The sequence below is a fragment of the Phocoena phocoena genome, chromosome 3 (genome assembly GCF_963924675.1).
Source record: "Phocoena phocoena chromosome 3, mPhoPho1.1, whole genome shotgun sequence".
NCBI classification, from domain to species: domain Eukaryota; kingdom Metazoa; phylum Chordata; class Mammalia; order Artiodactyla; family Phocoenidae; genus Phocoena; species Phocoena phocoena.
In genome coordinates, this window is record NC_089221.1 from 96223013 (window position 1) to 96240443 (window position 17431).

The window sequence follows — 17431 nt, forward strand, 5'->3', positions numbered from 1 at the left end:
TTCAGAAACATGTCCCATCCTCAGACTGTGCAGGTGAGAAAGGCCCAGAAGCTGAGAGGCTCCCAACAGCCACAGGCTGCTGCTTGACTTCCATCTCCTACTGCCCAGCCCTGGCCTTGTTCCTGTGAGCTAGAGATTTTTACTGGCGAGGGGTTATTACTGGCCTGCCTGTGAGCCCTATTTTTAAAAACTTTATTTACTTTTGCTGCGTTGGGTCTTTGTTGCCGTGCGCGGTCTTTCTCTAGTGCCGAGCAGAGGCTGCTCTTTGTTGTGGTGTGCAGGCTTCTCGTGTTGCAGAGCGTGGGCTCTAGGCATACGGGCTTCAGTAGTTGTGGCATGTGAGCTCAGTAGTTGTGGCTTGTGCGCTCTAGAGTGTAGGCTCAGTAGTTGTGGCGCACGGGCTTAGTTGCTCCGCGGCATGTGGGATCTTCCCGGACCAGGGCTCGAACCCGTGTCCCCTGCGTTGGCAGGTGGATTCTTAACCACTGTGCCACCAGGGAAGCCCCTGTGAGCCCTATTTTAAAACAGGGAGATTGCATATAAAAACCTGGATTTCTTGCTTCTTTTGAACAAGTTGGAAAGTCAGTTTAGGCTGTTCTTACCCAAGTGGCAGCAGGCTATAGTTGAGTAATGGCAGCCCCTGCCATTTTCTTCAAACAGGCACGTGGTCTTTAGCACCAGGGCTCCTTCACCCACAGATTATCCTGACAACCTGATTGCTTCACTCCTGTGAGTTACCTGTCTGGCTCCATAGGCATTTGCAGGTGAGGCAGGGCCTTACTATCTGTTCACCAAATTTCATTTCCCTTTCCTGCATATCTCGCTAAACTACATTTCCCATCCTCCCTTGCAGGTCAGGTATGATCACATGACTGAGCTCTGGCCAATGGGGTGTGTGTAAGGCTCTGCACCACCTCTAGGTCTGGCCTCTAAAAACCTTCCAGGGTCCTCCCCTCTTGCTCTCTTTCCACATTCTTCCCTTAGATACAGAGGATCCAGTGGAGAATTCCAAGATCCTAAGAGATGGCAGACACAAGAGCAGAATGGAGCTGGCTTTCTGAATAACCTCCTCATAGAACAGAACCTCTGTCACTGACCCACACTTGACTGTGATGTGAGCAGGAAATGAACCTCTGATGATCAGCCACTAACACTGGTCAGTGGTTGGTCCACCTAGACCAATAATTAAGGGGGTTCCTACCACACAGGCTTCTTCCTTACACCATGGATCGTCCTAGAATTTAAACCTCATAAGCACAGAGTCCCTAGACAGATCTCCTCCACATTATTAATGTTTTGACCCTCTCTGTAGTTCAGTCTTCTTTACGGTTTTAGGGTATTTTGTGTATCATCTGGCAGTTGTCTGGTTTGACTACATAATATGAAAACGGAAAGAAGATAAACCTAAGACAGCAGTGGTGCTGAGGAAGGATCTGTGAAAAGGCCTTTAGCACTAAATCGGGGTGCCTTAAATCAAGGTGCTTGGAGCTGCTGCCCAGGAGGAAGGAGCGAGGTTCTTACTGAGCAGCCGCTAGTGTTGTCCAACACTAGCCCTTTGCCCTCAACCCACAGAAACCTTTTCAGGGATATGACAGGCCATTTCTATGTACAAGCACTTTGAAATCTCCCCCATCGAAGCCATCCTATTTGTTTAAACTGTAGCCGAGAATCACATAAAGCAGTGTGTTAAAAATGTAATCTTAGGGAAAAGATGTTCAAGTTAGACATCCTTTAAAGCAAATGTACTCTCGCCCCAGCACATTTTTATGAAAGTCTTTTCCTAATATTTTGTCCCAAGGAGAGCTTCCTGATGAACTGTGACAGACTTTGCGGTCTGTGGCAAGTATTCAAAGTGAGGCTTAGTACACAATGATGCAACGGAAATGCTGTTATCCCAAGCAGTGCATGCTGTAATCCTGGCAATGGGGAAACAATAATATACAGTGGGGATATGTGCTTTAAAATGTACCTACTTCTAAAAAAGCGGCTATAGCTATAGCGAGTCAAGGGCAGGAAGCAATGAAGAATTAATGTATTGGTTTGGGAACTTGGAAAAGTCCAGAGACAAAACAATGCCATGGTGAAATCCTCCTTCCATGAAGTAAGAACTAATCCTTGTAGCAGTCATCAGATCTTAGACTTAATAGCAGCCCCTAGTAAATTAAATCACCATAGGGTACAGATAATTATACTAAGAACCAGCCTGACTTGTGCGGAAATTCAAGAGGTTTAGAGAACAGGAGGGAAAAGGTGTGGAGTGTAGTTGTAGATTTATAGTGGGCGGCCTTCAGAATTCTTCCCCAGATAATCTTATTTGGGGCTCTAATCTCTCTAATATATTCAGCTTACTTCTGTTACAAAAACTGTGTAAGGGCTTCCCTGGTGGCGCAGTGGTTGAGAGTCTGTCTGCCGATGCAGGGGACACGGGTTCGTGCCCTGGTCCGGGAAAACCCCACATACCACGGAGCGGCTGGGCCCGCGAGCCATGGCCGCTGAGCCTGAGCGTCTGGAGCCTGTGCTCCGCAACGGGAGAGGCCACAACAGTGAGAGGCCCGCATACCGCAAAAAAAAAAAAAAAAAAAATTGTGTAAGTCAGGGCCCGGTGCAGAAGCAAAGACCAAAATTTTGTCACTCTCCTGCTTCAGATAGTTTAACTTGACGCTTCTGCGCTCTGAGAGTTGGGTTAGTGGAAGACTGGTCATTGTTTTTGCTTTGACCCTTTGGTCCTGATCTGGAGATAACAAGCACTTAAGAGAGAGGCTGTCCATTCTCCCTGCAGCCAAATACATTATGTCTCATATCCTCAGCCAAGTCCCTCGTGCCCCGAGGGTCTAAAAACACTCGTCTGAGCAATGCCAAGGGTTCTCACTATCATTCGCCATGCTAGGTGTATCCTGTCTGTGGTTTCTGAGAGGCCCAGCCTCCTGGAACATGTTTCAGCAGGTGTGGCTAGAACAAGGGAGAGATGAAGGCATCCCTTAGAGATGAAGCGCCCTGGGGAATAGAACATGTGCAGGAAGAAAGAGCTGGAACACTTGCAGGCCAGGCCTCACAGTGCCAAGAAAACCTGTAGTTTGTCATAAAAGATAAGCTTTCCAGCTAGGGAATTTGTTAGGATTTGTTAGAAGCATTGATCTTAATGAGTCCTAAACAATGACAAACAGGGATGGAATATTACGTGGTAGAATGGAAGTCCGTGCTCCGGTATACCGTTACTGGCTGAATGTTTGACTGGGCTGCTGCCTCTATTACAGCCTGAATCGGCTCCTGTCATTATTTAAAATTTGGATATGACAGTATTTTTTGCATTAATTTAGATTTAAAAAAATACTGCATTGAAAAAATCATTTATCTTGATTACTGAATTTTTGGATGCCCCCCCCCCCTTACATGTTGCTCCTGAGCCAGGTGCCTCACTTGCCTCACCCTAATCCTGACCCTGCTGGTGCCCGTCTCCAAACATAAGATGAAAGATGAGCATGAGGGTAAAGCAGACCCTCCCTCCGATGTCTGTGCTAAGGCAGTCTTTTAAAACTGTCAGACCCAGGCTGGTGAGCCCTCTGGTCCTGATATCAGCCCAGCATTTCTTTGCGCATTCTTCACACCCCTAAGGTTTCACTTTATGCTGGTGAAACCCAAATCTAGATATGCCCCCCATGTCTCTCCCTAAATCAAGGTTGACCCGTCCATCTTCTTGTTGGAGATCTTTTTTCATGTCCTGTAGGCCTTGCCATCCATGGTGCCAGGAGTACTGCTAACATCCAAGATGGAACACCTGTGTTCTCACCACCCCCCTCAACCTCACTGCTCTTCCTTTACTCCCTGTCCAAACTGGTGGCCGCCCCATCCGTCCACCCACCCAGGAGATAGCCTTGCAGCTGTTCTTAACTCCTGTCTCTCCTTATCCTGTGCTTCTTGTTAATTAGCAAATCCTCCTGGTTTTTGTCACGTAAGTATTTCCTGAATCTCATCTCCTCCCTTAATCCGAGGCCACCTCCCTCTCTAGGCTCTTTTTTGTTGTCACTGTCACCTCACAGTCCAGCACTTCAGAACCAAATGAAGTTTCTCAAGCTCAGTAGACTGTTTCTTACTCCATGCCTTTGTTTGTGCTGTTCCCCTACCTGGAATGCCCTTCTCCCTTCATTTGGTAACTTCTACTTCTCTAAGACTGAGGTTAGGGTAGGCATTATCTCATTCACTATTTACCCTTCAAAATTAATCGAACACCTGTTTGGAGACACTGTGTCAGGTTCTGGGCAATCACAGAAGCTTGGGTTTCTCCTGGGCTGGGGTGTTCGTGTTCCATACGTGGGGACAGCAGGAGGGAACACTTGAAGACGGGAGTCGTCTACCTCCTTCTGGAAGCTTTCCCTGACTCCACATCTCAGGCTGATATAAGCACTTTTCTGTGATGCTTCCATCATGCTCTGCATTATGTCACCATGGCAGCAAACCCATGGGATTGCAGTTTTCTTCTCCCTGTCTGGCTTCCCTAAGGATGGAGGCCTCCTATCTGTCTTTACAACATCAATGCCTGGTCACGGGAGAAACTCAAAATGGGTTTGCTGAATGACAGACTGTTGCAGAAAGAAGGGACAAGGAAAGACCTCAGATCATTGCCATCTCTGCTTCTTCAGCAACACCACCATCAGCTGCATCAGAACTAACTAGATTCATTAATGCTGCGAGGATTAATTTTTTTTTTTTTTTTTTTTTTGCGGTATGCGGGCCTCTCACTCTTGTGGCCTCTCCCATTGCGGAGCACAGGCTCTGGACACGCAGGCTCAGCGGCCATGGCTCACGGGTCCAGCCGCTCCGCGGCATGTGAGATCTTCCCGGACCGGGGCACGAATCCGTGTCCCCTGCATCGGCAGGCGGACTCTCAACCACTACGCCACCAGGGAAGCCCGAGGGTTAATTTTTTCCCCTTGCATAAAGGCCAAGTTAAGTAAGCCCATAGTCAAGTAAGCTGAGTGCTGAATGGAATTAACTTCCTGTGTTCTTGAAAATCTTACCTAGAGGAGAGTCTGCAGTTTCCAATGACATGCTTCTGAGATCCCTTTAAAAATAGGAATCGTTCACAATATAAGTGTGTTTTTGTGCTCAGAGAGGAGATGGTAGGGTGGGAGGGAAAAGAGAAAGGGAGAGAGAGGAAATCCTCTATGTGGTACATATGTTGGCGTTCTGAACAATAGAGAATAGGGTTTTACAGAAACGAACTTAGCTGGGTCGGCTCTTTAAAGCCGAGTCAATCAATCCTGAACAAACAGGAAGCTTAGAAGCCTGCCCAGGATCACTCATGTGGAGCAATACATTAAGTCCAACAAGTGAGAGGAACCCAGGTGGTGTTGAATTAACCCTCTTAGGTTACTGCAGGCACAATCACAGTGAATTATGAAATACCTCCGGGCTGTGTGGTGACAAGAGAGCATTTACCTTATAGTTTCTGCAGGAAGGGTTGAAGGCGTTAGTTCCACAGACAAACAAAGTATCATCGTTTTTCTTTAGAAGAACTTTAATAAAGTTGTGACACTCATCCTGAAAAATAATTCAAACTTTTTGGTATCCAGTCCGTTCAGTATAGAGACCCCCTGACCGTGTACCATGATCTGCTAACAGCAAGGTTAAAATGCTGGTGGCTGGAGCGTTCCCCTGTGAAAAGTTCGAGCCCCTCCTTATGTTTACAAGATGATGAGAATAACAACTGCTTTGTCAACAGTAAATAAGCACATGGCATAGAGTGAAAATGTGTTTATGCCTCAAAAGGAAGGCAGGCCTGAAGTACCAGCCTCCCCATCACATTAATTCTAATGCCAGAGACTCCAGGGTCCCTTGATATATAAGGTTCCTGGCTGAAGTGTGTTTTTATGTCCTATGACCAAAGGGACAGACTTCTGTATGTCTGCGGCAGCCTTTCTGAGCTCTTCTGCAGACTCCCTGAGGGCTCTGGACCGTGAGGCGTGGGCTCCCGGATAGGGCACTCACAAGAGTCGGGGAAGCCAGCTTGGTGTCCATAATCCCTGGTGCCCCTAAATAGTTCATGACGCATCCCTGGCAGCTGTCGTAATGTTTTATCACATTAAAAGCAAACTATTTTTGCAAATTAAAACCTTCAATAAGTTGATGGAAGAAACAATTACTGGGGGAAAAGGGACTAGTGTGACCCATTCCACATGAGGTCTACGGCTAGAGATAACAGTCAAGGACTTAACCCAAAGTGGCAGCTGCAGGAGAAATGAAAATTGCCTACCTTATGTTTTCCCTTCATTCTGCATGTGTCTACATCAGCCTGTCTAGATTTCCATGTCAGTTTCTGCAGCGATCAAGAAAGAAATCAATTAGAACCCAGAGGTTGTTGCATTTGATTTTAGAAGTAAGAGTTCCCTGGGGGAGACTAGAGGCTGAACATATATTTATTGAAAGCTTTCCGCACCCTTTCTCCATGATTAATTCACCATAACAACAAAAGATTAGAGGTGGAAATGTTCATTTAATTTTGAACCCCTATCTATTCATTAAACTACAAAATGATCTTCTTCTCCTTGAGATGAAGATGAAGGACAAAGGAAAGAAGAATAAACAACAGCGTGGATGGACATTTCACATAAAATATCCCCATTAACTTGCTAAATTACGCTCTTTTTGATAAAATACATGTCCTTGCCCTTCTTTTTCACTTGATAAATCAGTTTCCGTGAAGCAGGCCTTTTTCTTAAAATATGGAAGTCATTTTCTTAAACATAAAGGAGACATTCACTTTAGGTTGACAAAGATTTAATTCAGGTTATATTCCTTCGCATAAACTCATGGGCTGAAGGGGATCATCTACTTCTGGGGCGGATTTTATTAACTAAAATACCTCCATGTGGAGTTACAAGGGAAGCTTAAGGTTATATTTTATGTGTGTCTGAAATGGATAATTATCAAATTCCTGAACCGCAACAGTCAACTCAAACTTAGTATTGCAAGATATGGAAACATAACAGTGAAACGTTTGTAGGACAAAAGTTTACATATGAAAACTGATATTTTCCAGGACAAACACCCAATATTTTATTAAAACAATTTAGCAATTACCTAAAACTCCAAAGTGTGCACGCACACATCATTGATGAATAAAATATGACGTACATAACCATTTCTGGGTATGTATTAAGCCCTAACTAACCCCGAAATTAGGACTTCACAGAATGTTCCAAATTATTATAAGCCACGTCATCTCAATCAATGCCTTTAAAATACATATTCTCTTCAAGAACTGTCCTAAGGTCCTTCATTTCAGAAAGAAGGTTTGAAAGCTACTTACTTTGCTACAATAAATTTCTTCTGTGTGTGAGGTGTCTATATCAACAGTATAAATATGGTCCCTATAAACAAAGAAATATTAATACAACGTCAAACACAAGATCGTCCATTTTCTCCTGAATACAAGTATATATCTCATTCAAGGCAGATAAACCCACATCCATGTTATTAAAAACAAAACATGCATATGCAAGAAAAAGGGGAGGGTTCAGCCTCCAAGAGATGCCTCTGGCTCACATGCAGCATCTTCTGACAAAATGTGGCATCTTGCCACAGGGGACACCTTTTATGAAAACTTTCCAGTCGTCTCTGTCATCATAGAACTATAACATCTGTATATATGTAGTTTAGTGGGAGATGTCTGAAAGTTGAATGGGCTTCCAAACTGGAACACAGATGGGTTCGCATGCCCTTTCACATGGTATTCAACATGCTACAGTTGTTCATCAAGGGAGCTAACGAAAAGCTCATCTCCATCTCTTTTTAGACAACGTATTTTCAGCCTTAGCTTTTGATAATTTGAGAAGATGGAAGACGATAAAAGTAAAACTGTTTCCAGAAGCCACTCTCTCTTTTCACACGATGATGGTCAATTAAGGTCTAAAATGTACTTGAGCTAAAGTTTACATTTCTTCTGTTTACCTTCCTGTTTTGCTGAGAATTCGGTTGACTTTATGATTTGCTGCCATTCTCCCCTTGGAAGGGGAGAAACGGAATCAGCAGCTCAGGTGTGGGGCTATATTTAAACATCCCCTTCTGTGTGAACTGAGTACAAGGGCGTTTTTGTCTGGAATTCAGAAGAAAGGAAAGAAAAGAACTACACTCAACTGGGGAGATGGGGGGCTAGTGAGGGAAAGCAAAACAGCTCGTTTTCCCTTGAAATAACATTGACTTTTTCTAAAATGCAGGAAGTCCTGGGGCTGGAAAATTACCCACAGCTTTAAAGCAAGACCTCAAGGCTCCAGTGCAGACTTTCAAGCCCCCTCATTACTTAAAAGAAACGGAAAGGGGAGAAGGAAAGAAAGAAAAAAGAAAGGAATCTGCTGTCAGGATTCACTTCAATTCTTTTCCCCCCAGTTCTTTGGAAATCTGTTTGCTACTGCTTTTAGGGAAAGTACAACAGAGAAAAATGGAAATAAAAACAGGCTCTCTCCTGTGAAAATAAAAGGGGGCAAGGCAGTTGGCCTACAAAATTCCCTTGCCTGCTCCTGGACTGTGAGAGAGAGAGTGAGTGTGTGTGTGTGTGTGTGTGTGTGTGTGTGTGTGTGTGTGTGTGTAAGGGTGGTGAGGGGGAGAAAGGGGAGCCTGGTTTGTAAATTGCTGAATTGGGAAGTTCTTCAGACTTCAATAGGGTGCTAGAATCGCCCTGCCCTTTAATTCCAAGGCAGTTTATGGCATTCCTTTATCGCTTATTTGACTCTTATTGGTGGTGCTGTGGGTCAGGTTCATTACTGGAATGGAATTGCCTATTACTTTGGTATTAGGTTTGAGATGACTCGAGGTTTTTCCTGGCCCTGTCTCTCCTCAAAACTTTACATGAGAGCTGAACATATGAATTGTAAACTAACAACTGATTAATATTGGCAATTCCTCAGAAAGCTCTTAGATTGCCCCCTTTTGGCATGGCCTGTTTATGTTAATTAGCAGTTCAGAGATTAAACAACAAAGAAAGAAGAATTTACAAAATGGATAATAATAAAGCAGAACTGAAAAGCATTCTTCCCATCAAGCTTCACTGAGTCCCTGGGATCTGGATGGGACTTGGCTTCTGATTGCTGACACACATTGTCTAGAAGAATGGGGAAGCCTTTTAAATATAAAATTCTGTGAATGGGGCTTCCCTGGTGGCTCAGTGGTTGAGAGTCCGCCTGCAGTGCAGAGGACTCGGGTTCGTGCCCCAGTCCGGGAGGATCCCACATGCCGCGGAGAGGCTGGGCCCGTGAGCCATGGCTGCTGAGCCTGCGCATCCGGGGCAAAAAAAAAAAAAAAAAAAAAAAAAAAAAAAATTCTGTGAATGAAATCTCCTTTTGGACAGTGGCAATCTTTTTCAATCTCCAAGAGATCACATTGCCCAGCAAACAGAACGACACTTTATGCTAAACCGCAGACCAGGGTCAGGGGTTATTCCCCAGCACCAGTGTGTGCATCCCAGGGTTCATACCCTGCTCTCACTGAATTAAGTTATTTGAACACAAACTGACTTAATCCAAGGACTTCCTCTTCCCCCCTTCAGTGAGTACCACTGAACTGTGTTGCCATGACTTCAGCGTGGGGGAAGGATTTCACTTTAAATCGTGTTACTTGCTGCCTGAGAATGTGGATCTCTCGGGGCACTGTTGGGAAACCTGAAATTAAAGGGAGAGGAGGGACCCTAAATACAGCGACCCCAGAAATAATCTAGGAACTTCTCCAGGGGTGTGTATTGAAGGGAAGTGGCTGCATATAGAGTGAAAACCAACATGTCAATGCTAGGCTGTTACAAATTTGACCTTTAACCAAAGACAGTCTATTTTATGGTGTTAAAAAAGTGAATGTGTTTCCCTTTTTTTTTTTTTTTCCTTCTCTTCTTTCTCCTTTTCTTGGGGTAGGGAGTTACGATAAAACGGTCTTGGTTTTAACAAGCTGTAGTAATGGTTACTGTGAAGTCTGCATAGCACCTTGCTCCTAACTCAGGTGCCCACCGAGACCTGCAGTTCACACCCATGCTAAATCATCAGGCACAAGCACAGTCTGTTATAATGTTTCTTTTCCCCTAAAGACTCAGTTGCAAAGTGAACAATTCATAGAAGATTCTTGAGTCAACCTATTTCTCACAGATGCAATGTTTAATCATTTGTTTTGACCATCCTTTAGCTAATTGGGTACAAATGTAATCTTCCAGACTTGGTACATTTAGGAAACTAAAAATGGGATTTAAGAAGGAGCTGATAACTCTCCCAGAGAGGTGGCTACTAAGGACTCATTGGATTGCTTTTTAATGAATACCTACAATGGCCATGTTCTTGGGCAACAGCTATGAGAAGGTTATCGGCCAGGACAAATAGTACTGCTTCTATGGCTCAGTAGGCTGCGGAGTACAGGGAGTAGTGACCCAGACTCTAGAGCAAGACCATTCCAGTTCAAATCCTGCCTCTGTCATTCTGACCCAGTCATTTCACCTTTCTGTACATGGTTTCCTCCTGTAAGACATGGGTATGATAAAAGTTCCATCTCGTAGGTTTTTTTCCAGGATTGAATGGATTAACATTTATAAAGGACTTACAACTGTATTTGCAATTTATATAGCACATACAACCAATATGTACTACGTAAGTATTTGTGAAGTAAAAATTTTAGAAAGTGCTTTGGCATTGCTCCCTGTGACCAAATGTAGGGTACTCGTAGGACATTTTAATCCAGCCAGTGGATTTTTACTTTATGTCGTATAGCTTGTATTTTCAGAACATTTAAGTGCTTTGAAGGAATCCAGCACTGTCGTTACTTACCTGTTTGTTGCCGGTGCTCACAGCCAAACGGGTACTACAAACATAATCTCCATTTCTCCTTCCCGTTGTAAAACGATTCATCAGGCTAGACCCAGGTTATACTTTATATTTTGAATGAGCTACACACACACACCCAGATGGGAAATCATGTCTTTTTAGAATCCCAAAGGACTACATTAAGATAATCTAATCTAGTCTCTCATTTAACAGAGGACACTTACACAGCCAGAGAAGTTGTGGTCCAGGTGAATTAAGATTAGAGGTGAAACAAAAGCCTAATCCATGTAATTCCTGTCTGGGTAGTATTCTTACCATGCCATCCAGCCTTAAGACATGGTCTGTTTCAATGACATGTCCCTAGTGGATAAGTATTTTCTTAACTAGATCCAAATCAAAAACTTCTAAAATGGATGGCTACTGCTAAAGTAATGATATATACCGTACATTATCTGCAAAAACACACGATTAATATACACACACCCACACACTCATTGAACTTAAATTGATACATGTTTACACATTCAACTTAATTTAGTATCAAGGAGAGAAGCGCTTTACTCTGTGCTTGAGCAAATATTTGTACATATACACGATGTTCAAGATAAACAGTGGATCATTTGAGTCTAAGCTCCAAAATATGCCATTATTTCTACCCAAATCCACATAATAAAGTTAAACAGACACAGAAAATCTTGAAAGAATGACTGCTTGACAAACTATAAAGTAGACTTTAAATTAAAGAACACTCTGTTGGGGATCTTTAAAATGATGCCTAGCAGGGACATTTAGGTATCAGGACCCTTGGATTGCTCTGAAGGCAAACGTGAGGAAAAGGTGGCTCACCTAGCAGCAATGTAGAGGGTTCTGTTCATGATCACGATCATCTGGATGTCCAGCCTATGCCTCTGTGTGGTGTTCCGTCCTGGCTTGTGGCCCACAAACACCGGATACTGTTTTGTATCTGTGAAAAGAGGAGATGGGGCAAGAGAGGGAAAAGGAAATTAAGCCAAGAGTTGACAGGGCAGGGAGAGGAGGGGGGCCAGCCACAAAACAAAACCATATTTAAGTCCAACCGGGCCACCATTTTCCAGTCTGTTATTTTAGGAAATGCTCTGATAGAAGAGTCCTCTTTAAGGATAATCAGGTTACAGTTTCATTTCCTGATGCTAATAAGGCTGGGCTTAGATTTCTAAGTGTCGCTCTTTCTGACTTGTCCTTCTTTCTGGGGGTTAAACTTGCCAGTGAACCCTTTACATGAAGGTGCTCTTTTCTTCCACAGTTTTCTTTTCATCTTTAGAGTGCTAAGCCCGAGGGGCAGTCTGCCAAAGATCTTGTCTCCGGACAAAACTATTTCAAAGCAGCCTTCCCATCAATCACCACAAAGGCAATGTGGTCTGGAGGCAAGAGCCCTCATCCAGGAGCCAGAAGAAAAATACAGTCTCCACAGGCGTCCAGTTGGAATAATCTACCATTGAAGGCAGCCCCGCGAGGTTGGTTGGCATTCTAGGAACTGTGGGAAGTTCGCTCTTGAGTTAAGCAATTGGCTGATCTCACAGAAATGGGGGCTTTGACAGGACAGGGTCAAACTGAGTGTAGCCAGTCGGGTGATCTGGAATTTTCCCTGACCTGGAGAGTCAGTGAGCGTATTTCTCCTTTTCTGCAATTCCCTTTAGCTGAGAGTGGGCAATTTGTAATCATATCTGACCTTTGGAAATACCTACACCTCAAAAATCTCTCTGCCTTTAAACCTACAATCTCCAGAGCACTGGCAATCCTCCAGAGAAACTAAGGAGAAAAGAAAGATGAGTCACATTTAAAAGGCAGTTGTTTTGGGGGTGAGAGGGGTGTAAATAAGGACTTGTAAGCCATTCACAGATGTATGCTCAGACCCCTACACCTTAAACCCCTGTAGCACCTGAGCATGACTCACTCTTATGAGAGAGCCTCAGTATATTTTACTCACAATCAAGCTTAGTATGGGATTGTCTCGTGCTTTTTCCTCTACTGCTCTGAAATTTCATTAACCCACTGATCAAGGAGGTTGCTAAAACAATTCATGTCTCTCTCCTATCAAAGATTTGAGTGTCCACTGAAGCACGATTTTCAGCAGCACATTTGGGCCCGGGGTCTCTTCAGTACAGGGGCACCAAAGATAGAATACCTACCTCAAATGGACATAAATAAATGCTTATTAAGGTTTGGTACCTTAAGTTAGGCGGGCTCTGCCACTTCAAGAATGATGGTCTCAAACGACACAGTTTGGTCCTTAGTCATACCCTGACTTTTGTTCTCAAAGCTGTCAAGGCTCGACACCTCCCCTTCATATCAAATGATTTCCTTTTACAACCTAGACCGTCCAGCAGAAAGCTGGGTAGATCTCTTTAGTTAGTATCCTAGTATTACTGTCAAATACCTTTTTAAGGTTCCTTCAGTGTTTGGAGATTACTACTGTGAGATAGATATTTGGGTAGAATGCTTTCACTTTTATTGTGACAAAATATTTTATCTTTTGGAGAGCAGGAAAAAAAAGAATTGTCTATTTCATCCCACACACAGGTAGAACTTTCCTCTTTTTGAAGAGGCAACTGACTTTTTCAGCATGTTGCTTTCTACCCTTGACAATGAAGCAGAGATCAAAAGAAAGTTATAAGCAGTAAAAGTAGGTCTACTATGAATTCAGAATCTCTCTATCCAAATCTAGCAAGGATGAAACTTCTGAGTCTAAACAAAAGTTAATTTTTGTCCCTGAAGTACTCAAAAACAGTCTTCTTTTCTGTTATCTTGTAACAATGCCTCTGTCCTAATTACTTATGAAAAGGTGGAGTACTGGCAACACCCAGATGACGGTGATGTTCTCCCATAGCTGGTTTCCAGGCATGATCACAGCCTCCTTGTAGTAACTGAGACTTCATCGGAGGTATTGAGGGATGTTTCAGATCCTCACAACCACGTTTATTGGAGTTACAGAACAGGCATCCCACCAATTTTGGCTAGACTTGAATTATCTACCTCTGCCATCCACACAAGTTAAAGCGACTAACAAGTTTCCTGCTTTATGAAATGTTTAATTTGTATGTTTTGCCTGTTGACGCAGGCTCAAGTGCCCACAGAGGGAGAAAGTGAGAGTGAGAGTGAGATTGTGGATACTTACAGTTGCCATGCGAAATACTGATTGGCTCAGAATCTTCTGGGAAAGCAGCCCCAGCGAAGTGTAGCAGTGTGAAATATAGCAGCAAGGCTTCTGACCTCATAGTAGTTCAGCGGGGAGACTTTATTTCTCTACTTCACCCTGCCAAAGAGCAAAGAAGGGATTTTTTTCCCTTTCTTTTACGAGTCAGCTTTATTCCACTCCATAAAGTGAAATGGGCTTGAAGATAAATTTTAGAGAAAGGAGCTCCTGTTTCCTGTCTCTTCCACTGTGAATTCACCGATGACAGTGTTTTGCATAAGGAACCCGTGTCCATTACCCACTGCAGCCTCCTTCCCCATGCATCTGGGCCCTTTTGCAAAGCTTCTACCAAACAAGTAACTCTGAGCCTTAACTGCTTTGTCCCGAGTCGGTGTTAGGCCATTGCGGGTGGCTATTTCACAGTCACGAAATAGCATTCCAAAAAATGTGGATGATTTAGAAAGCTTTTTTTTTTTTCTTTTTTAAGGTAAATACATCTTTTTTCTTCTCAGCAGGTTTATAGCAGCATGCCATCCCCAGACATGAGTTGTTTGGGCAGCCCAGGATCTTTCAAAATTTTGAAGTAGTTGCCCGATATTGAAAAATTAAATATCTGATACAATGACCTAAATGTCAGTTCCCTTCAAGCACCATGCTCCCATTCACCAACCCCCGTCCCCACTATACTGGCCCAGTTCACTGATTTCCATTACCTGCTTGACCCCTTTTGAGATTTTCACTCATTTATGTAATTCTGTAGTAATTCTGTAGTGACCTTAGACATAAATAAAATCACAGAATCTACGTTTAAAAAGAAATAAATGGATCCTTTCAGACTCTGGAGAATGTTATAGGGGGCATCTGAAACCACATCCTGAAATAGTACTGTTGATTTTTAAACAATCATATCTCTGTATATTTTAGTGTCAGATACTACCTTGCAATGAAACAGTAGTGAATAAAAATGCCAATATACTGTTTTACCCATCTGCATTTTCTTAAAGATGCTCTTCACGTGTAGAAAAAATTCTTCTAAATCTTAGAAGTAAAAACATTCCCATATGGGGCTGCTGGATACAGTGAAAGGAAACTCATAAGACAGTACATATTGCATAATTCTCAGGCATATTTCAAATAAGTGTTGATCTGTCAGGGAAATTAATGTAAAATGGGGCTATCTTTTTATCTTAGTAAAGCCTTTGAAGTAGACTGCCAAAGGTCTTGTTTTGAACAAAGCTATTTCACAGTCGTACATCAATCATTTAAGATTGGTGTGTAATAAAGTCAAACTTAGTAACTTAGATGTCTTTGAAAGTTAATCTGGCAAACAAACTGCTAACTTATGCTTTTTCGAGCACACTTAATATGAGATACCTGTGTCTCTTCTTCGTTGCCAAAAAAAAGCATTAACGAGTCCCGAGTGTTGCATCCCAACTGATAATGTCACAGACACAGCTGGGTCTTAATCATTTCTTCAGTCGAAAAGTGCACATTAATTAATTTGCTTTATCTTGAAAATCAAAGAGGGAGAGAGGTTGAGAGAAAAGCCTAAGCAATTCCATATCTCCATCTCTGATGTGTAGATTAAAATTAAACTTTAAATAATTACTTGTTCACAAGGGCGGTCCATAACCAAGAGACACGAACGTGTATTTACAGACAGGTGAAAAGCACCAGTCTATTCATTCATTCATTTGCTAGTTCTTCCTATTCTGGAGAATCTAAAACCAAAGGGAAGAAGCTCTGTGGTGCCCTGATTTTGTTTGTCGTAGCTTCTGTTCAGTGTAACATTAAAGGCGAGAAATCAGTCACAAGAGCAAACATAAACCAGCCACCAGTCAGAAAGTATACGGGGAAGAGGAAGTGGCAACATTTACCGAGGGCTCAAGAGCAGTATTATAGTATTATACAGAAGCCTATTGCCTCAGAGAGTTTGCAGCACGCTGTGGAAGAATAATGGAGACTCAAAAGGCTGATTCTCGTTCCGTTAGAAATCTTTGGGAATATAGGTATACTTTTAAAGATTAATTTTCCTTGACATGACAAAGGAGTCTGTATCCTCCCGTAATTGCATTCATCTTTGTACAGATGTCCTCAAGCTAACGAGACAAAGTCCTGCTATTTTAGTCTGTCTCCCAATTTTAATTTTTCCCATCTTAAGATTGCATGGATTGATGCAACATTCTCAACCCAGAAGCTGGCAGGAAGAGCAATGCATGCATAAGAAATCTGTTATGCAATCCAATGGCTTTTTTTCAATCCTCATCCTAGCCAGGATCATGGCTAAGATGGGTTATTTAAATATCTCCAGGTTTACAGAAGGGCTCTTTGCCAGGAAAAATATCTGTTTTATGTGTCTTCCTGTCATCGTATCATCAGGTTGTTAACATGTACATCATGTGGGTGAAAGTGTTCTGGCAGTCCCAGTTAATCTTGGCCATTCCATATGAACGCTTTATAATTTTCTTCAGCTGAGGTTTTGATGTATTATTCCCTTCCTACACAACTTTGGGCTCTAACCCTTGTAAATATGTAGACAGTATATTTTCCTGTTGAAATGATTACTTTGTGGCGAGATCCCAATCAATCACATTGTCATTTTCCATCCTGCTGAACAGGGGCTGAGTCTCCCTGCTAAGACCCTAGCACACAGACGTGCGCTAGCCCAGAAGAACAAAAACAAACAAGAACTTTCCACTGCGTTCAAAATCTTGAGCTGGCTGGGCTGCTGCTACGAGGTTGTTTAAGCGATCTTGAAACTTTGTAAAGTGGTACCCACATATAGCACATTTTTATAGGCATCTGCAGACACTTGTCGATTTCTCTCTTTGTGACTGTGCTTGTAGAGGCTAAAAATGACTTAGACTTAATCAGCTACCCAGAAAATTAGATCATGGGAAGACTGTCAACATGAGGATTCTAAACAAAAACGTTTACTTCAAAAATAAGCTCATTATGCCTGAATTGTCCATCTGAGTTGTTTCAGCCTCCCATAACTCTTAGCCGGAAGAGAAATGACCTCTGTAAAATACACCATCACTAAAAAGTGATATTCCTATTCTTCTCCACCCCAGAAAATTCACTGGAAAACCTTAAGAACAGGCAGGTGAGGTTAATGGGTAAAAAAGGCTTCCTAAGACAATGGTGGGAATGTTTCCACTGGGGGAGGGCCAGCCCCTCTACTCTGGGCAGCTGCTGTTCAGCTCTGAAGTGCAGGCCCTATGCAGTGTTGGCCCGCAAAGCCAGATCTCTGATTTTTATTTTTATTTCTTAAGAAGCCAGAAATCTGGAGTTGTATGTTAAACCTCCTATTTTTTTTTTTTCTCTAAATGTTGGCACCTAACTTAGTTTTTTCTTCTCTGTGAGTCACCTTTGGCCAAGTCCTACCAGTTTGTGAGCCCAAGTACAATTTTCTGGGGCAGGATTTGGGGAGTAGTGGGCAGAGGGTTAGAACTAATATTGGGGAAGTGTG

General features: G+C 42.8%; 1 protein-coding gene across 3 annotated transcripts in view; it reads right to left on the reverse strand.

Annotated features, from left to right (window-relative positions):
- SEMA6A (semaphorin 6A) overlaps nt 1-14041 on the reverse strand; it is a 61302-nt gene extending 47261 nt beyond the window's left edge. For all 3 annotated transcript variants that reach the window (XM_065873220.1, XM_065873221.1, XM_065873219.1), the window contains exons 1-5: nt 13942-14041; nt 11634-11751; nt 7307-7367; nt 6251-6313; nt 5437-5538 (exon numbers count right to left, since the gene is read on the reverse strand). In XM_065873220.1, coding sequence (XP_065729292.1) covers nt 5437-5538; nt 6251-6313; nt 7307-7367; nt 11634-11751; nt 13942-14041 — 444 coding nt within the window. The remainder of the gene's footprint in view (nt 1-5436; nt 5539-6250; nt 6314-7306; nt 7368-11633; nt 11752-13941) is intronic.
- Between the last annotated feature and the right edge of the window lie 3390 nt (nt 14042-17431).